General features: G+C 41.6%; 1 protein-coding gene across 1 annotated transcript in view; it reads left to right on the top strand.

The window, feature by feature from the left end:
• URI1 (URI1 prefoldin like chaperone) overlaps positions 1-21,618 on the top strand; it is a 75,189-nt gene that overhangs the window by 38,088 nt on the left and 15,483 nt on the right. The window contains exons 3-4 of the mRNA XM_040976495.1: positions 479-557; positions 1,550-1,685. Of these exons, the coding sequence (XP_040832429.1) occupies positions 479-557; positions 1,550-1,685 (215 nt within the window). The remainder of the gene's footprint in view (positions 1-478; positions 558-1,549; positions 1,686-21,618) is intronic.

Below are 21,618 nucleotides of genomic sequence, written 5' to 3'. Positions count from 1 at the left end.
AGGCAGGGAGCTGGAAGGGAAGCGGGGCTGCCGGGATTAGAACCGGCGCCCATATGGGATCCCGGGCGTGCAAGGCGAGGACCTTTAACCAATTGCGCCACCGCGCCGGGCCCCGACTACACATTTAAAAATATGAACCTGGGGAATTTTCTTGACTTGTTTGATCAGATACTGTGTTTGTGATTTGGACTTCACAGCCAGTGTTTGTTCCCTGAAAGACTTTGTTAAGAATTTGAGTTTCTTTCCTTCCAAATGTAAGCCTTTTCCTCACTGTCTCCCTTCAACTCCACCTTGGTCTGTTCAAGGAACCACCGAAGTCCCTGGAGAGTCTGCAATAAGACCGAAACTTTAAAAGTTAAAAAATACTTTAAGTTGCCAAAAGGTTTTGATATTTTGATTAGCTTGTAAACTCCATGGTTTAAGTGGAAGATGTTTCATTGTGTGTTTGTTACCGTGTTTGCTGTTTTTTGGTCAACAGGATGAAGGTAGATAATGACTATAACGCCCTTCGGGAGAGACTCAGCACCCTGCCGGATAAGTTGTCCTATAATATCATGGTAAGTTGTCGTATAATATCATGGTAAGTTTGCTATGCTTTTTTTTTTAAAGCAGTGCAGTTTCCTGCAAGCATATTAACTATGTAAAACAATGTGTTATTTTGGACTATATGTGAACCAGTTCACAAATTGTGCTGCTCATGGGAATGTAGGAAAAACCAGCTTAGCAGGGAAAGGTTTTTTTTCCCTCATTTTATAACAATATAACAGTTATAGACATAGTTGGTATTTTCTTTTTTCCAGATATATATGAAACTGTTACATTGTAATGACATACTTGAAATGCATACTTCATAAAAAAACTGTGATTATAACAAAAATATAGCGCTGAATCATTTCCTGTTGACAGAGTAGGAAAAGGACATAATATTTTTGTAATTCACAGATTTAAATTCCAGAACATTGATTTTTATATAAAAAGATGTGGCTAATTTTTGCGTTAATGAACTTAATGCCAAAACAGTACTGTGTTTGTGAGCCCTGGATTAATTGTCCGTTGTGTAAATATTGCTCCTCATAAGACTTTGTTCTTATTCTATTCTCAAAGATATTTTGAAACTTAGGTAAACTTATAAAAGATATTTGCTTAGGGACTACTGCTCTGTAAAAAAATGGCTGTTAAAAAAACAATTATTTCTTTTTTTTAATCAAAAATAGTCTTCATTGATATTATTATACTACTAGTTTACTCTTACTTAAATAATTATTGAAAAGTATAACCGTATAGTGACAGTAATACTTATCCCTAACAGTTGTGTGTAAATATGTGAATTTATTTTCCTGAGCTAACTTATTAACCTAGAATAGTTTTCTATAGATTTTCCTAGTGAGGTTTTACATAATGTTAATTGTTTCTGAAGCTGTTATTTTTCCCAGGATAAAGGTTGAAAAAAAATTAATGTAAGGTTTTTAATGCTAAGTAGTTAGTAAAATATGTTCTTTACTATTGTAATCTTTTTTTTTTTTTTTTTGTCTTTTTTTTTAAACAACAGGTACCATTTGGTCCCTTTGCTTTCATGCCAGGAAAACTTGTGCATACTAATGAAGTCACTGTTTTACTTGGGGACAACTGGTTTGCCAAGTGCTCTGCCAAGCAGGCTGTAGGTTTAGTTGAGCACCGGAAAGAACGTAGGTACCACTTACAAACGGTGTTTTCTTGTTGTTTGTGTATCTTTTTCCCAAATTGCCAACCTGATGGGCTCTTACCAAGTGGAACTCTTGAAGTATATTACAGGTAGTTGAGTAGGACCAACATTTGAGAGTAGAGTGGATATCTGGGTTACAAATACCACTACATTGGCTCCAAAATTGCAAAGTGTATTTATATGTAATTGTGTGTGTTGAAGTTGGCCAGACTTCAGTGTTGGGACATTTTACACTTTATAATTGGTTTGTTTAGCTGCTTTCTTGGACTGACTTTTGCTTCAGTACACAGAAGGAATTTACGTTTTGCTTAGTGGATTAAGAGAAGTTTTGTTTGCCCAAGTGTAATATACTTAAAAACGCTTTCTGGAAGAAGACTTTTTCAAGTAGAGGAGGCCAGGTACCTATAGTGGCTCTCTTACTTTGTGGTGGTTTGAGATCTCTGACTCATTAAAGTTGTTTATTTTGTTTATGTGTAATGTTACTTGTTTGGGTGCGTGCATATGCATGAGCACCCCCTGCACATGCTGATGTGTGTTCACACCCCTTCCTCCGCCTCCATTTCCAGTTCAGAGAGTTCCCCGGAGTTCTTGCTAAGTTGCATTTTAACTTAGGTTTATTTACTTTATACTGGGTATTCTTCTGTAAGGATATTTAAATTGTTAGCATAACGTCACTCCTACCTGCCTTTTCACCTTCTAGTTAAATGTCTAAAAATAAATCTTGTAAGGATTATTTTGAATAAATGAGGTCATACGAGATAGAAAGCAGCTGGATTTTCGAAAGCTGAAATTATTGCGCTGATGCATGAGTGTGACTAGTTAGAGAACTCATCTACTTGGTGAAATTCTGGAACTATATTTGGAAACTAATTGCAAACCATTTCCTTTAAGTTTATAATTGATACGTATTTAGATCTTTTGTGGCACTACTCAGAAACTTATTGTTGGGCTTGTGTCTGATATCTGACAATGGGAAATGTCCTGGGGCTGCGTAAGATAGCACTGTGTTAGAGTGTGCGTGGTCCTTCTCAGAGAGGCCTTCCGTGTGGCCTGGAACCGTGTCATCACCCTTCAGAGTTTGTTCCTTCTGATTTTGATATTTCAGTGAAGAAATCTTTAAAATCAAGTATGTCTTAAAATACTAAGGGGTAGAATATTCTTAATACAGGAGTAGAGCAGTAGAGAAATTATTTTTTTTCTTGTATATCATGTATCGTTTCCTAAAATTAAATAATGGTTTTAGAAAGTGGCCAAACATGATGATCTTGGGATGATTTTGTATCTATCTAAAATAATTTTCAAAGTCACCCAGAATCTCTTGATAAATGACTTTTATAAATTATTCACACAGCATGATTTTGATTTAGAATAACTAAATAAGATACTTAGATTTGTTATTTTACTTAACATTTATTAAGAAAAGTTACAGCAGCCTCACCCTTACCTCCAAATTGCACATAGTATTCTATAATTCAGTGTCTTGAATTTTAACAAAGCACTTATTTAATTATAACTTCTGTAGTTTGATAGAAAATCAGCCCAAATTTCTTTTTCTTTTTTCACAATTTCATGGATATTTACTTTAGCAAATGATTTTTTTCCTCGTTGTCAAGAATGTTTCTCTTTCTGCTTAAGTAGTAAGTAAGTGCCTTCTGGCTTCTCTTTCACATGTCGGGATTGCCAGAATCACTCCTTTTATACTTTGGGGCTATTTTACGCCACATTCTGATGACCAGAATGGCTACCAAGTCGCCAGGGGTCGAGTGGCAGATACACCCTGACTGCTAGACAGAACGTAACTGTCTCGGGCTGTCTCGGGCTCACACTACACGGAACAATGCAGTTCAAAACTCACCAGTGTATTGTTTTTGGAGTTTCTCACTTAATATTTTGACTGTGAGAAACTGAAGTGAAACAAAACCAGAGAAAGAGAGAAGCTACTGTATTTTATTGTTCTTAAGGCAGGAGAAATATAACAAGTTAAAAATAGAGTCCTCTTTTACACTCTTGACTGAATGGCTGGGGAAGATAGGTAAAGGTTATTGCATGTCAAAAGTTTAGGATAAGGGATAAAATGAACTTAGCGCCAATAGGAGCAAAGGACTAGGGGAGGTCAGAGAAAGGTGGTTTGAAAGGGAAAAAAGGTTAAGCCTAGTGTTGCTATTCTTTGTGTCATATGTTTGAAAACGATTTTATTTACTTATTTGGAAGGTGTCATTAGAGATCTTCCATCTACTACTGGGTTACTCCCCAAATGGCCATAGATGGAGCTAGGCCAGCCTGAAGCCAGGAACTTCTGGGTCTCCCAAGTGGGAGGCAGGTGCATCCCCAGGAACCTTGACAGGGAGCTGAATCAGAAGTTGAACAGGGGCCCAGGGGCGTGGCCTGGTGGCTAAAGTCCTCGCTTTGAACACGCTGGAATCCCATATGGGCGCCGGTTCTAATCCCGGCAGCTCTACTTCCCATCCAGTTCCCTGGTTGTGGCCTGGGAAAGCAGTTGAGGACGGCCCAAAGCTTTGGGATCTTGCACCCGCGTGGGAGACCGGGAAGAGGTTCCTGGTTCCTGGTTTCGGGTCAGCGCAGCACCAGCCGTTGCGTTCACTTGGGGAGTGAATCCTCAGATGGAAGATCTTCTTCTCTGTCTCTCCTCCTCTCTGTATATCTGACTTTGTGATAAAAATAAATAAATCTTTAAAAAAAAAAAAGAAGTTGAACAGCTGGGACTTACATCTGTGCCCAGAGGGGATGCTGATACTGCAGGCAGTATACCACAATGATAGCCTTTCTGCCCATATTTTGCGTATTTTGCCATTTGGTAAGAGTATGATTATCTCCCATTAAAAAAATTCAAATTATTATACAGTGACACAGGCTTTTATTTTTACACTCTTGTGAATTGTGTAACAAGCATCACAGTTGGGATACAGACTAGAATACTGATGGTAACATGGTCAGGTCACAGACTCAACCACATTCCCTCTGCTGTGCTTGTGTGTCAGGAGAGTCGTCCCATGTGTTCTGCCCTCCGTCCTCTGCCGTGGAGCTACATATCTGCAGGCCTCAGTGAGGATGGACAACCAGTGATCTGCTCTCTCTCACTCTTGTTTCCTTTTTAAAGATTTATCTGTTTTTTATTGGAAAAGCAGATTTACAGAGAGAAGGAGCTACAGAAAGAAAGATCATCTGTCCACTGATTCACTCCCCAAGTGGCCATAATTCCTGAGACTGAGCCAATCTAAAGCCAGAAACCAGGAGCTTCCTCTAGTTCTGCCACACAGGTGCAGGGTCCCAAGGCTTTGGGCCATCCTTTACTGCTTTCCCAGGCCACAAGCAGGGAGCTGGAAGGGAAGTGGTGCAGCTGGGACATGAACTGGTACCTGTATGGAATCCAGGCATGTTCAAGGCTAACATTTAGCCACTGAGCCAACGCACTGGACTCCTTTATCACTGCTAGTTTTGGCTTTCATAGAATGTTGCAAATGAACCTTTTTTTCCCTTCCTGTATTTTGGGGAGGAGGGGAGAAGAGGCAGGAGAAGGCTGCTCTTAGCAGCCTAACTACATCAGTACCCTGGGATGGAGGGATGGCCACTTTGCGTCATCCTAGGATACCCAGTGTGGAGCATTTCCAAGGGTACCACTTAAGTGATTTCTATAGTTCTGAGATGCTGTTGATTTTGTTGCTTCAAGATTGAGGAAATCCTTCCAAGGTCCATTGGCTGATACAGACCACCGTAGAGTCTCCACTTACCTGGATGCTTGTCAAAGCTTACCTAGGAGAGTTGTCCAATTTGTTGTGTCCTCTGTCTTCTGTCATGGTACTAGATATCCTTTGCAGGTCTCAGTGATCTGTCATGTCCTTCATGTGCATCCGAGCCTGCCATCCACTGCACAGGGTTCAGTAACCGAGGAAACCCGGTTCTGACTCGTATACTCCACAGTCAGACCACAGATCCTGTGATTTTCCCCCTGAGGTCTGAGTTTTGAGTTCTGTGGTTGAGTTAGTGGGGTTTCCCAAAGAAACTTCATCAGAGTTAACCCAAGACCTGACTGCACTGTGTGCCATGTAATGTGGGGTCCAGCTCAATCCATCACCTACATCAGCCATTGCAGTTTCCTGGTAAGTTCTGTCCCCAACCCCATCTCATATGTAAACCAACAGATGCTGTGGCCCAGCCTAACCCCACCCACCACAACTCGGCCCTCACACCTATTCAGAGCAACCCCCAATAACCCCTACCAGTCCTACCTCCAGCCCTGGTTCCTGTGCATGCCGGTATGTACAACAGACTGATCTAGTCTGTCCCATATTCCATTTGGCTCTTGTACACACAGTCGGTGCTGCAGCCCATTCATTCCCACTCTCTGGCCCACACTTGTGCTGGTGGGTGTTATCACTTGTCCAGCCAGGCTGGTCCCCAGCCTTGGTTCTCATGCTCACTGATGGGAGCTGCAGCCCGTCAGAGGGCTACCCACAGTTTCCCTAAAAGGCCTACTTTCAGCCTCAGTTCTTGCATGTTGCAAGTGCTACTGCGGTTCAGCCTGACAGATCTGCCTGCAGTCCTGGCATTTGCCAGCCAATACTGTGGCAGAGCCTGACCAGCTTGCATTTACTCTGGGTCATGGATGTGTCAGTAGATACAGTCATCTCACTCGGCCTGGCTTTCCTCCAAACTAGTTTGCATACAGGCCAGTGGATGTTGTATCCCTGCCCAGCCTGGTTCACCCCAAGTTTCAGCTTTCTCTCATCAGTGGAAATAGTGGCCCAGTCGGGGAGGCCCCACATAAGGCAGCCTTCTTATCAGGCTTGGCACCCACCCCCCAGTCCTGCATGTGCTCTTGGGTGCTGAAGCCCAGTCTGGCATGGCTGCCTCACCCCAGCATTCACAGGCAGGTGTTGCAGCCTAGCTCAACCCAGGCAGCTCCCAGTCCTGGCTCTAATGTGAACTGGCTGGTGTTGTGCCCCAACCCGGTCTGTCCTGCACTCTGGCCTGGTTCTCTAATCTGTTAGTGGGTGCTTTGAACAGGTCCAGCCCAGCTGGGGAGGCCCCAAGACCTGACCCACACATATGCTGGTGAGTACTGTAACCTGGCTTGGTCTGGGCTGCTCAAAGCCCCAGCTATTAGGCTCACCAGCAGGGTGTGTGTCCTGACAGAAGCGTTCCCCAAGCTCTCTATCAGGTCACCTGCCGGTTGCAGGTCTTACACACACTGGTGGGTTCTTGGCCCAGCCTGCCTTGATCCACCCCCCACCCCAGAATCACTGACAGGTACAGTGGCTCTTGCCCGTGGGTGCTACAGGCCAGCCTTGACTGGCCCACCCCAGACCCAGCTCTCATGTGGTTCAGTCGATGACGAGGCCTAGCCTACCTGTCCTACATCCACTCTGGCTCTCATGAGTGCCAGTGAGTGCTGGAGCCTAGCCCAATCTGACACGTCCCAGACCCACTTTATACTAGTGCTGAGGTGAAGCCGTAGGCAGCTCAGTTTGCTACCCCCATTCCAGCTCTCATGCTCACCAGTGGGAACCGCAGCCCAGCAGCGTGTCCCCTTAGCTCCCTGACCAGACCCGCTCCCAGCCATAGATCTCACATGTCCTGGTGGTTGCTTGACCCAGCTGGGCATGGCCCATTCACCTTGTTGGCCTTTGCTATTGGATGCTGCAACTTGGTCTAGTCTCGTCCATTCTGTCCCCAGTCCCAACTCTTGCTGGTGGGTGCTGCAGCCTAGCCCTGCTCAGCCTGTCCCTTCCCTGGCTCTCATGTATATAGGTGGGTACAGAAGCCTAGCCTGGCATGACCTATGACTCTTCATGGCTCCTACGCATGCCAATGTGTGCTATGACTTGGTCTGGCCTTGCCTGGTTTGGTCCACACCTAGCCCCAACTCTTGTGCTCACCAGTTAGTGGGAGCTACAGCCCAGTAGGGCATTTCCCAAGTCTACCAGGCCTGCTCCCAGACTCAGATCTCATGTGTACGAACAGGTCCTAGGGCCCTGCCCTAGTCCACCCCCAGTCTCAACCTTTCTGAGTGTCAGTGGATGCTGTGTCTGGTCCATCCCCACACTCAGTTCATGGGTGCCCCGAGGGTGCTGCAGCTTGGGCCATCCTGGTCAGCTCTGAACACCAGTCTTCACCAGTGTTAGTAAGTTCTGTGACCATGCCTCGTTGTTGTTACTTCCCCCTGCTCTCGCACGGTTAAACCCACAAACTCCCCTTAGATTCTGCCCCTAGCCCCAGTTCTTTTGTGTGCTGGTTAGTATCATGGCCCAGTCTAACATGGCCCACCCCCGTCCCAACCCTCACTGGTGGATACTGTGGCCTAGTAGGCTGCTAACCCTAGCTTTCATGTGTGCCATGGGGCTATGATTGATGCTAGCTAGTCCAGCCCAGGTCTCCCACATGGCCGGTGTCTTGGTCTGATCCAGACACAGGCTCTGTCTTTCCTTCCCTTCAAACCACCTGGTCTTACCCTTGTTTACCAGCAGTTGCAGTGCTCAGTCTGTGCAAGAGTCCCAGAAACAGTTCCTCATCTGTAATGTGTTCTCTCTATGGTCCTCTAAATCCACACATTCCCAAACCCCCCTCCCAGGCATTTCACAGCCACTACATCTGCTGAGTCAGTGGTGGTCCCTGGACCTGGTTTTCTAGCAGATGTGGCACATGCCGGCCAGGGTGTCGCACCCCTGCCAGGGCCCATTGCTGAGTCTCCCCCATAACTGGACATTTGTTGACTCCTTTTGAGATTAGCTTCTTTCACTCACTTTAATGTCTCAACAAATTGTATCAAAACTTCCCTCCTTTTTTGTTACAATCATATAATTCTCTTCACCTGCTAAAGGGCATTTAGGTTGTTTCCAGTTTGGGCAGTTATGAATAGAATTGCTAAATATCTTTGTGTGCATGTTTTTATGTGAAGCTACTGATATCTGTTCTTATCGGTTTGGTGTCTTGTGCATCCTCTATCAGAGGACAGTATGTTGAATGGATTTTTGGAGCTAGGAGTTGGAGTGGGAGGTTGCTCCGTCCACTCCAAGAAAAAAAAAACAAAGCAAAACGATTGTTAAATGTTGGTGAATATCTGCATGGGATCTTTAGGTCATATTGAAAGAATGAAAATACTTCAAAATTTTTATAGACTATGGAATTGAAACATTTATTTTGGTTAAAAAAATTTGGAATTAGGCATTTTTTTTCAAAATACACAGTTGTCTATGAAGTTTTGAAGACCCCCTAATGATGCTTGATTTTTAAGATAGCTAAGCTGGGGCCAGCGTTGTGGTATAGCAGGTAAGGCTGCCACCTGTGTTGCTGGTATCCCATGTGGGTGCTGGTTCAAGTCCTGGCTACTCCACTTCTGACCCAGCTTTCTGCTAGTATGCCTGGGAAAGCAGCTGAGAACACCTGCGCCCATGTGGGAAACCTGGAAGAAGCTCCTGGCCCCTGGCTTTTGGACTATCCCAGCCATGGCTGTTGTGGCCATTTGGGGCCTGAACCATTGGATGGAATACTTCCTCTTTCTGTCTAACTCTGCTTTTCAAGTAATATCTTAAAAAAACAAAACCAAAGCCAATAAAACTACAAAACAGACCCAGCCAAGCCACTTCCATGGTGGGCTGTGTGATTTTCCCAGTAGTGTGTGCGATTCCTAGTAGCTGTGCATTCTCTTAGTGCTAGTACTGCCTGTCCTGTGCGTTTTCCTAACAACTAATCATGGGGAGCCATGATTCATTCATTTATTTGGTATTTCTGTATCTTATCTGCTGAAGTCTTTAACCATTTTATAAATTTTTTTTTTATAACTGTGAAGTTTTAAAGTTATTTATTTTGAGTAAGTCCTGTGTTTGCTGTATTATTTGAAAATAAAAATGTTTTCTCCTATTCTGCAGCTTGTCTTTGCATCTTGTTAACATTGTCTTTCCTAGAGCAAGAATTTTAAATTTCAAAGTCTGGTTGACCGCTTGCTTTCTTCTGTGGGTCATGCGTTTGGTATCTTGTGTGAGAACTCACTGCCTAGAACCAATGTTTTCTTACGTTTTAAGTTATTTTTTGCATGAGCTGTGAGATTTAGGTAATGGTACATTTTTGTTGCAAATGGGCATCCATTTACTTTCCAACTCTATTTGTTGAAAATATTCTTTTGAATTGGTTTTGCACCTTTGTCAGGACTGCAGGAAGTACTACCTTAGGATGGCTGTAATGAAGAGACAGGAAGTACCAGGTGCTGGGATGAGTGTGGAGAGACTGCAGCTCGCAGTCGAGGCTGATAGGAGCCATTTTGGAAAACAGTTGGAAATTTTTCATGAAGTTAAAGATTGAGTTATCATATAACGCAGCAGTTCCATACCTAGAAACTTTTTTTCTAAGGTTCATTTATTTTTATTTGAAAGGCAGCTTTACAAAGAGAAGGAGAGACAGAGAAAGATCTTTCTTCTGCTGGTTCACTCCCCAAATGGCCACAATGGCCAGAGTTGAGCTGGTCTGAAGCCAGGAGCCAGGAGCGTCTTCTGGGTCTCCCGTGCAGGTGCAGTTACCAAGGCTTTGGGTTGTCCTCCACTGCTTTATCAGGCCTTAAGCAGGGAACTGGATGGAAAGCTGGTACTTGAACTGCCATGCATGTGGAAACCCAGCACTTGCTGGGGAGAATTAGCCAGTTTGTGCTGGGCCCCACATCTATGTAATTTTATGTGAGTGGAATAAAGCATGTTCACACAGAAACTTGTGTGCAGTTATTATCAACAGCGTTCATAATAGCCAATAAATGGAAGCATATCTGTCCGTTGATGAGTAAATAAAATATCATATTTTCATACAATGGAATATTTGACAATAAAATGAAATGTACCTTGAAAGCATGTTAAATAAAGGAAGCCAGTCACCTATATATATATATATATAATTTTATTCTTATAAAGAGTTCAGAATAGGTAAATCCATAAAGCAGAAAGCAGATTAGTGGTAGCTTAGGACCAAGAAGGTAGAGGGGGAACGTGGAGAATGATTTTCATTGAGTGTGCCGATACTTTAGGGTGATGAAACTGTGAAAATACAGATAGCCTGGTGGTGCCCTCTATGAATACATGGAAAACCATCAAATTACACATTTGAATAGGTAAACTATATGGTACATGATTTTATATTATATTGAAGGTGATGAAAAGCAAAAGAATTTGCCGACCATATTTGTATAGTTCTATTTCTAGACTATTTTGTTGTCCTTGATCTAAACCTGTGTGTCTTTTTGCTAATAACACTGCCTTTTTTTTAGCGTCTCTTAAAATTGGTTAGAAGCAGTAGATAGAACGTAATCACTTGAGCAGCCACACCTGCCTCCTAGGGTCTGCATTAGCAGGAGGCTGGTGTCAAGAGCCAGAGGACCAGCACTGCGTTCGTACGTCTGATGTGGGACATGGGGTCCCGAGCCTGTCTACCAGACACCTACCCCCGTGTCATGGTGTTTATTATTTTTATATACTTCTGACAATTTGTTTACGTCATGAGATGATATACGGAGTACTTGTTCTTATATAATCTAGATGTATAAAATTACTATTACCTCTTTGGTGAATTTAACCATCTAAGTTAACTTCTTTGCAGAAGAATTTAAAGCACAAACTCATGTTCCTGGGTAACTATAGGACTATTTAAACTAACTTTTTCTTTGTGGTAGGGTTTTGGTCATTAGGTCGTTTGGATTTTAAAGAATTACTGTTTTACTTAAAAGTGCTAAATTTATGTACAGTTATTTATAGTATTTTTTAATGTATGAAGAAATAGGCTGCTACAAGCCTGATTTTGTTTTGCATTGTTTGTTTTTGTTAGACAGTGGTTCTCCAGTAGGCAGGTGTTATTCTTGGGGGATAGTTGGCGATGAGTTGGGACACTTTGGATTGTCCTAACTGAGCAGGTGGGTGTGGTCTAGTGGGGAGAAGCCAGTGATTTCACACTTCCTGTAGTAGGTGGGACAGACCTCACACTAAAGATTTATCCAGCCCCAAACTGTCAACAGTGGAAAGGTTGAGAAATCCTAGTCTAGGGGCCTATTGATTTTATTGGTTGTTTTAATATCCAACTTTTAGTTTTAATGATTATCTCTTTCTTTTTCAATATTTCTGTTGTTTATCCTGTGTTTATTTCATGCTTCTCTCTGGCTTCTGATTTAAGCATTTTAATGCTGTAAATTTCATTCTTAAGTACTGCTTTAGCGGTACAGCACATTTTCACTGTTGTGTATTCATTTTTAAGCTCAGGATATTTTCTCAATGTCCTGAGAGAGGCTCTCTCTCAAACTCATTAGTTATTTTTAGAACTGGCCCTCACCTGTTTTTGTGTGGTCTTTAGTTAGTGATTGTTTTATTTTTTAATTGTTATTTGCATATTTATTGTATGAAATGAAAAATGTGACACATACTTGCAGGGCTCATGAAATCTAAAATAATCACCTTCTGGCTTTTGCAGAAACAGCTCACTAATCTCTGAGTTGGAAATACGTTGTTTTAGAGTGGGCACTGGTACAGTGGTTAACGTGCCCCTTGGGGTGCCTGGATCGCATACAAAAGCGCCTTGCTCTGCTTCTGAGTCTAGCTTCTTGTGGCTGGCTCAGGTCCTGAGGTCCCTGCCTCCCCTGCGGGAGCTCTCAGTGGGGTTGCAGGCTCCTGACTTTGACCTGACGAGCCTGTGCGTATTGAGAGAATGAAGACCTCTGCTTCTGTCTTGGTGTCTACATCTTCTGCCTTTGTGGATAGGCTAAACATCAATGCAAGCTTAAAAAATATGCCTTTTAATGTCCAAGAGTTTAGGGCCCAGCATGGTGACTTAGCAGCTAAAGTCCTTGCCTTGAATGCACCGGGATCCCATTTGGGCTCCTCTTCTAACCCCCGCCGACCTGCTTTCCATCCAGCTCCTTGCCTGTGGCCTGGGAAAGCAGTTGAGGATGGGCCAAGGCCTTGGGACCCTGCACCCGTGTGGGAGACCTGGAAGAAGTTCCTGGCTCCTGGCTTCAGATCAGCGCAGCATTGGCCGTTGCGGTCACTTGGGGAGTGAATCATTGAATGAAAGATCTTGCTCTGTGTCTCCTCCTCTCTGTATATCTGACTTTGTGATAAAAATAAATCTTTAAAAAAAAAAAGGTTTAGAGGTGTTCCAGTTGTCTTTCCGGTAGCGATTTTCACCTTAATTCATTCAGGGAACTTGTGTGATTTCAGTTGTTAAAAATGTATTAAGGTTTGTTTTAAGATCCAAGATAATGGGCCATTTTAAGGAATGTCTGTTTTGTTGTTGCCCAGTAGAACTCTGTACGTCAGTTACGGTCAGTTGATTGATGGCATTGTTCAGATCTCATATCTGCACAATTTCTGTTTATGTGTTCTATTGATTTTGAAGAGAAGAGTGAAACCTCAAGCTACCATTATGGTTATGGACATTTCTCCTATCAGTTTTATTAGGTTTACCTCATGTGCTTTGAAGCTTTATTGTTAAATGCACACACATTTAGAGTTGTCCTGTCTTCTTGCTTGAGTGGATCCTTTTACCATTATGTAGTAATTATCTCTGGTAAGTTTGTGTACTCAGAAATCTGTCTGAAATTTGTTTGTTGTTGAAAGGCAGAGAGAACAGGCAGGTAGAAAGATCTTGCATCTGCGGATTGATTGCTCAGATGCTTGCAGCAGCCAGGGCTGAGCCACGGTGAAGCCATTTGGGTGGCAGGAACATAAGTGCTTGAGGTGCGTTCCAGGGTGTGTTTACAGGAAATGAATCAGAAACGGAGCTGGGACTTAAATCCAAGGACCCTTGACAGGGAATGAGGTCATCCCAACTGGTTCTTTGCTGTTGAGCCAAACATCTGTCCTCAATATAGCTGTTTTTGTGATATATTTAGAGGGTATGCACTTTTCCATCCCTTTTACTTTTTTTTTCTTTAGTTTTGAAAATGTTTACATAGTTAATTAGGATACAAAGGCTCAAGGGCTACAGGAAAGTGGGTAAGATTTATTTTCACATTTTTTTCCCCTGTATCTGGGATAAAGGGTGAGGTAAAGGGAGAAGCCCCACCCAGTCTCCCACCCATCCCAGGTACCTGATGTGGGGCATGCTCCGAGGGTCTTGCTCAAGTGGTTTTGATAGTTCAACAGTTATGAATGAATTGCTGCCAATCTCACCATTTCAAGCACAATGAGGTCATTACAGAATCCACTGATTGACATAGTCCGTCTTAGAGTCTCCATTTGCCCTGTTTTCCACTGGCAACATATGCCTGGGTAGTTGATTCATTTGTTCTGTCCTCTGTCTTTTCATGGTTGGGGTTCTGAGTCCAACAGTTCGATTGGGGAGATCCCCAAAGAAACTTTGTCTGAGGTGTTCCCAGACCAGATTCTTGCATGTGCTTGGCAAGTGCAGGGCCCAGTGGAGTCCATTGCCCCAGTCAGCTGGTGGTTGCAATTGCTGGGTTGGTTCTGTTTTCAGTCACAACTTCCGCTGGAACCAATGGGTGTTGCAGTCCAGCCTGGTTCTGCCCAGCATGTACTCGGCCCTCACATAAACCAGTGGGAGCTGCAGCCTAATTGAAGTGACCCACAATAACCCCAACCAGGCCTGCCCTCTGCCCTGGTTCCCATGCTTGCTGGTAAGTGCAGCTGACTAGTCCAGTCTGTCCCACATCCCATTTGGCTCTCATATGTGTCAGTGGGCATTGAAGCCTAATTCAACCTAACTAGCTCCACTATCCAACCCTCACGGATGTTGTTGGGTGCCTTTCAGTCTGCCACCCCTACCCCTGTCCTGGTTTTCGTACTTTCCAGTAGGATTGGTAACCCAAGAGGGAGGAGCTCACTATTTCCCTTCTAGGCCACTCCCACTCCCAGATTATGCACTTTGCAGGTGGTTCTGGAATTTAATTTGACAGATTTAGCCTCCAGTGCCAGCCTCTGCTATCTGATGCTGCGGCAAAGTCCCACCGTCCCTCACCTACTCCAGTTTCTGCTTGCATCAGTAGGAAAGGCAGATTTACAGAGAGAAGGAGAGACAGAAAGATCCTCTGTTGCTGATTCACTCCCTAAGTGGCTGCAATGGCTGGAGCTGAACTATTTCAAAGGGAAGAGCCAGGAGCTTCCCTCAGGTCTCCTATGCGGGTACAGGATCCCAGGGCTTTGGGCTATTCTTTGCTGCGTTCGCAGGCTACAAGCACTGAGCTGGGTGGGAAGTAGAGCAGCCAGGATTAAAACTGGCATCCATATGAGATCCTGATGTGTGCAAGGCGAGGATTTAGCCACTGAGCTGCTGTGCTGAGCCAAGTCTTTCTTTCCTGATCTGTTCTGATAATGTTTTCTAATTTGGGTTTAGACCGTTTATATTTAATGTAATTTACAATGTTTTAAGTCAGCTTAGCATTCGTGTTTTCTCTCTATTTTATCTTTTGATGTTGGTGTTGTAGGCATTGCGTAATGTGCTGTGCCCCAACTTTGGGCCTGGGCCCTGTTTATTTTTTAAGGATCCTCTATACTGTCTCTCACAACTGTAGTATTTTATATTACCATTACCAACGTTCACATAGTCCTGCTTGCGCAGTTCCTTGCCAACACTGATTCGTTACATTTGTTGTTGTTTTCAGTAGTCCTGTATGCATTGTCATGTTTAGTCATGTTGAACATTCTTCCCTGTGTTTATTTGCAACTAATAGATCTCCTTTGGTAAGATGCCTACTAAAGTTCTTGAATTGTCTTTTTCCTGTTGAGTCTTGGAAGTTGTTTATATATTGTAGGTATTAATCCCATATCAGATACATGGTTTGGAAATAATGTCCTTTGATAAAGAAAAGGATTTTGTTTTGGGGATTGGTTCTTTGGTTCAGAGGGCTAAACTGCAACCTGTTCACCTAAACCCTGTATTGAGTCCTGGCTACCATGCTTCGATGCAGCTCACTGTTAATGCATGGAAGCAAGCAGCAAGAGCTGGTGCAGCTGTCCGTCTGCTCTTTGGGGGTGTGGAGGAGTCAGACCTGTCATGGCGCTTGATTCCTTCAAGGTGCTGCTTGTTAGGTTTGCCAGCATTTGGTAAGGGTTTTTGTGTATATATGCGAGATATTAACCTGTAATTTTCTTTTACTACTTTTGACTGTTCTCTTAAAGTATGTTTTTGATATTTTAGGAGGGATGGGGCAGAATTAGTGTTAATTCTTTTGATATTATTAAAATTGATCTGTGAATCTTTCCCACTGGGAGGTTTTTTGATTATTAAACCTCCTTGTTAAGATCTGTTCAAATTTTTTCTGTTTCCGTTTAAGGTTGGTAATTTATGCTTTCCCTCAGTGTTTTCATTTATCTAGGTTATCTGATTTGTTGCTCTTCACTGTGTATAATATTCTTTACAGTTCTGTTTACTTCTGTAGACTAAGTTGTACTGTTCCACTTTTGTTTATAATTGAATTTTCAGTTTCATTGATTGATTTATTGTTATTCAAAGAGCCAAGTTTTAGTTTTGTTGAACTTTTACTATTTACCTCAATCTAATCTTTTTGTTTCTTCCCTCTGTTAGCTTTGGGTTTAGTTTATTCCTTTTCAAGTTCCATAAAATGTGTGATTTGGTGACTGATTTGAGTTTTTTTCCCCCACTTTAATAATGTAGTTGTTTATAACTAAATTTCTCTCTTAGCATTGGTTCACTGCATCCCTTAAGTTTTGGCCTGTTGGTTTTTGATATTCCTTGGTCTGGAGCTATTTTCTGATTTCTTTTGTCATTTCTTTTTGGTATATTGAGTCATTGTTTCTGTTAAATTTCTATATAATGTGTCAGTTTTCTAGTTTTTTTTTTCCCATTTTGGTAGTACAAAATACTTTTTATGATTCAAAACCTACTAATTTTTTTTTGAGACATATCCCTTGGTGTGTCATGAGTCCTGGAGATTGTTTTGTGTTTTCCTGTTCTTCAGTGTTTTGTTTTGTTTTTTGCAGTGGGGAGTGGTTCTGGTCTATCCATAGTTGTTGCTGTGTTCTTTATTTCCTTATTCTCATTTCTCTGGATTCTTTGTCCTTTGTTAAAAGTAAGATGTTATCTTCAGTATTGTGAAAGTGAGAATTTTTTTCTTCTATGAATTTTGGCCTTTTGTATTTGCGACTGTATTGTTACATTTGTTTATTGTTGTAGTGTCTTCTTGATAGATTAAGCCTTTTATCAATACTAAATATCATTAGTTTCTTAACCCTTTTAGCCCAAAGTCCATTTTATCTGATATTTTTATAGTAAATTATTTCACTTCTCTTCTGAACGTCTTTTGGCTAGAATATCATTTTCTCCTTTTTCTTTCAACCTGTTTCAGTCCTTGTATCTGTGAGTTCATGCTTTGCAGTGAATACATAGCTCAGTTCTTTTTAAAGAAAAGATTTACAGAGAGAAGGAGAGACAGAGAAAGATCTTTCATCCAATGGTTCACTTTCCAAACGGCCACAATGGCCAGAGCTGAGCTGACCTGAGCCCAGGAGCTAGGAGTTTCCTCCAGGTCTCCCACGCAGGTGCAGGGTGCCAGTGCTTTCGGCCATCCTCTGCTGCTTTCCCAGGCTCCAGGCAAGGAGTGAAAAGAAAAGTGGAGCAGCTGGGACTCGAACTGGCACCATTCAGTCACTAGACTATTGTGCTGGATATTTATTCATTCATTTATTTAAGGAGAAAAAATTGTATATAAATCACTTTCCTTTCACTGTAAAATGTTCTTGTTTTTCACAGTTTTAAAACGTGTCTTAATGTGGATCCTAGTTGGAATCACTTGAGTTTTTTGGATTTGTACATTATTATCTAATGAAGCAAAGAGTGTATTCTTATCTGCTATAAAGCAAATCTTAAATATATTGCTATTTTATGTTTTTAAATGTAAATATGTGGTTTTAGTTTCAGTTCTGCTCATAAATTTTAACTATATGGAAGTTCAGTTGAATTTTGCAGGAAAAAAATTGGATTTGTACCGTACATACACATTTTCACAATTCTCTAAACAATACAAACAGTACCAACTAACTCCATAGGATTTATATTGTAGTAAGTACCATAACAAGCCTTGATGGTTTTAAAGCATACGGGGTATGCAAATCTACAACATTTCATATAGGGTCCTGAGAATTGCAGGCTTGGAATTTTGTGGAGGATCCTGGAACCATTCTTCTGGGATACTAAGGGTTATTTGTGTATAACAGCACAACACAGCATATACCACTTTTTTTTTTATTGGAAAGGCAAATCAGATTTATGGAGAGGAGAGACAGAAAGATCTTCCAGCCGCTGGTTCACTCCCCAAATGGCTGCAATGATCAGAGCTGATGCAATCCAAAACCAGGAGCTGGGAGTCTCTTCTGTTTCCCTCATGGGTGCAGTCCCAAGGCTCTCAGCCATCCTCTACTGCTTTCTTTCCTAGGCCCTAAGCAGGGAGCTGGGTGGGAAGTAGAGCAGCCTCAACATGAACTGGGATCCCAGCAATTGCAGATGAGGATTTAGCCATTGAGCATGGAGCCAGGCCCACCATGTTAAACCTGTAATGAAAAAGTAGCAGAGTCCTGCTGTGTGTTCTTGCTCCCAGTTCCCATGTCCCAGAGGTGGTGACTTTTCTCCCGTGTATTCAAGCAATTTGAATATTGTCTTTATTTTTTTCAATTTTATGGATTATTTTCTACCTACCTAACTACAGTTGAAGAAGACAATTTATCTGATCTGCATGTAGCTATTTCCCTGTTAATGTGTCACAATTTTGTCATATCAACATTCATGCTTTCATATAATTCAGTTCCATTTCATTGTTACACAGGCTTTTGCTTTATGTTAACAGCTTTTGTTTTGGTTTGTTGCTGGGTTTTTTTGTGTGTGTACCCATCACTGATTATGTTTAACGTTTTATTGTTGAGTGTTTTTACTGCTAAAGTGTTGTAGTCTTGCTTGCTTCAATTTATACCGACTCCTATCCTGACCTTCCTGGTGCCTTGCTTTACCATGTTTCTAGGCATTTATCTCTTTATTCTGTTTTTTGTTTCTTATTGTTGTTGTTAGCAGCACAACAAGGTTGGGACCACAGAACCACACAGTAACATTGGGAAATGCACAGGAGATTTACTGTTGATAGCCAGGGCCTGCTCACAAGGCTGACTCTGGAGAGAGAGGAGGAGCCTACTGGTAGAGGATGAAAGCTATGTGAAAGCCAGTGAGACAGAGTCTTTAGTTTAAGTAAAGGGTTTCATTAACCAGGGGAAAGAGTCTGAAGGACTGCTTCCTTAAGGAAGACAGCCTGCGACCACTTCCACGTGGCAGGGTGACCTTGGAGGGCTGCCCAAGCTATACTGCACTGGGCTGTCACTGGGCTGTCACTGGGAGAAGGTAGCAATTCACAGTTTGTAGAGGGAGGTGTCCTCACCATGGCAAGTTGTTGACCTTCTGTGCCAACAAGGTTAGGGTGATTGGACATTCCAAACATTCTGGGAAGAGAGTGTCAGCTTGACCTTGGCAAGGGGCTGAAGTCACTTCTGCTCTGCCCAACCTAATACTCGTTTCCATGGAATCCCAATTTTAGGATTTACTTATTTTGTTGGGAACTTAGTCATTCAGTAACTCTCTGAGATGGTGTATGAAAGGTACGTATTTGATATTTTGCGTTTTTTAAAAATGTTTATTCTTCCTTTTATAACCAGCCTGTTACAAATTTTAGAGTTTTAGTATGTTTTCCCCGAGAATTTCAAATGCATTGCTGTCTTTCTGTTTTAAAATGTTATCATTATAAGTTTCATGACATTCTGTTTCTTTTATATTTTACTTCTTTTGGAAGCTTTCAGCTGCTTGTTGGTTTTTATTTTTCATGATCTTAAGTGCCAGTGATATAGCATGTTAGACGTCTTTTTAATTTTATTTGCTAGGTGCTTTGATCAGTTCTTATATTTTAGATATTCTTGTCCTACAAATCTGGGAAATTTTTAATATTTCTTTGAAAATTTTCTTTTCCTTTTGTTCATCTTTGTCATGTTATACTTTTTGAAGTTAATTCTTCATGTATTGATTTTCACAAAATTCCTGTACGTATTTTACCTTTCAGTGAATGTGTGAGCTCATCCTTTATGGTGGCATCCTGCTCTTGCTTCATGTGTGGTCTTGCTCCTTCTTTGCTTTTTTGCTTTATTATTAGCTTTTCCTTTAAAGTTTTTTCTATATATTTGCTTTCCGTTAGGTTCTTCTGCCTCTTTTTCCTTTTCTTGTCTCTGGCATTAACTTTGAAGAATTTTTTTTCAAATAGCTCATGGTCATTGATAATTTAGGTAGAGCTAAGCACTCGTACAAGCTCTTTATGTATGTGCAGGGTTTTGACTGGTAGGTTTCTCCGTGGGGAGTTTGGTGGCAAGCCTTTCCCCCCTGCTTCCCCTTGGGAATTTCCAAATAGCAGCAGTGGCTGGGTTAATCAGCACCCTACAAAAGAATCTTTCATCTTTCTCATTGGTGATTTGGGAACCAGGCTGGGAGTCTCAAGGTTCAGTGTGTTCACTTGTAATTTTTAATACCTTCTTATTCACTCAGATGCTGCCTGCTCGCTCTTCACTCACTCTTGGAATCCCTGTAAACAGCTCTAGGCTGTACGTCTTTTGTAAGGCAAGAAGTGGAAATTACCTGCCTTTGTGAGGTTGGGTTTTTGGAACCTAACTATTCCCTTCACATTTTCATCTAAGTCTTTGCTTTTAGTTTATCCTTCCTTCAGAAATAATCACAGGCCCTAGGGCCCAAATTGACTTGCTGCATATAGCTTTTTCTGGCTACAGTTAAGTTTTACCTTTTGCTCTTACAAAGTTAGTATTTAGTTAGCAGTTCAGTTTTCAAAATCTGGTTCACTTTCCCATGTTCTGTTGTTTTCCCCTCTTGAAATCTTTTTCTCTTTAAGGACTTATGACTTAAAATATTTTCGTCGTTATTTTTACTGAAGGTATGTGGAGAAAGTAAATGTTAAATATATATCCGAAGTCTGCTTCAGAGCAGTCCAAAGGACTTACTGGCTTAAGGAGAGAGCTGGGTAAGAGGTTTACGAACATCTCCACCAGGGGGCATGTCCTATTGAAACTGTTGAAAGAAGCTTCCAAATTCCAGCACACAAAAGGAAAGAGGTGGAGAATGGAGTGATTACAAAAGACTCAGAAGAAACTTGTGATTAAAGGCCGGCTGGATCTTGTTGAATATATTGGAGTATATGACTAGGTTAAAAGACTCCTTTCAAATTAATGTTCTTAGCCTTTATTAGACTTTTGCAAATACTTTTACTACATGTATCATTTTATTTCTCTCAAATATGTATAATTGCACAAACTGTTAACTAAATGTTTGGTCTTAGTGAATAGCCCATCATTATCTTTACGTGAAAATAACTGCTTAACAGGCTTGATCTTTTTAGCGAAGTATCAGTATTTGCACTCTTCATTGCTTTCTGTATCCAGTGCTAAGGACTTCAGCCTGTTCTCAGACTATTGCACATTCTGAATTACAGATGGTCTAAAGTAATAGGCTGTGCTGGATACAGAAATAATGTGCACCCTGGTTTTGTCAGTTAAGTTAAAAAACGTGCGCGCGCACACACACACACACACACCTCTCAGTTTTATGCTTTTAAAATCCTGTAGGATTGACTTCTAATTCTTAGTTAAAATGATCAGTACTTAAAAATAGTTTTTGGTTGTTATGTCTCTCAAGTTATTTATTTCTCCAATTTTAGTTTTTGCTTTTACAGTGTTTTTTTTGGGTATGTGTGGAATATTTTCTTTTATGTATTTTCACAGCTGTTAGGTCTGATTGAAGCTTGGTTCATTTTGCTTATAATAATTGATAATTAAAATGTTTTTATGATACTAAAGCTAATTCAGATATCATCCCTACCACAAAAATAAATTTCCTATTCTCACAAACAGCTTCTAATTCACTGA

Source organism: Ochotona curzoniae, unplaced genomic scaffold (assembly GCF_017591425.1).
Source record: "Ochotona curzoniae isolate NIBS_2020 unplaced genomic scaffold, NIBS_Ocur_1.0 contig_2699, whole genome shotgun sequence".
Lineage (NCBI taxonomy): Eukaryota > Metazoa > Chordata > Mammalia > Lagomorpha > Ochotonidae > Ochotona > Ochotona curzoniae.
Note: the sequence above shows the minus strand (reverse complement) of the source record. Positions and strands in the feature narration are given on the sequence as shown.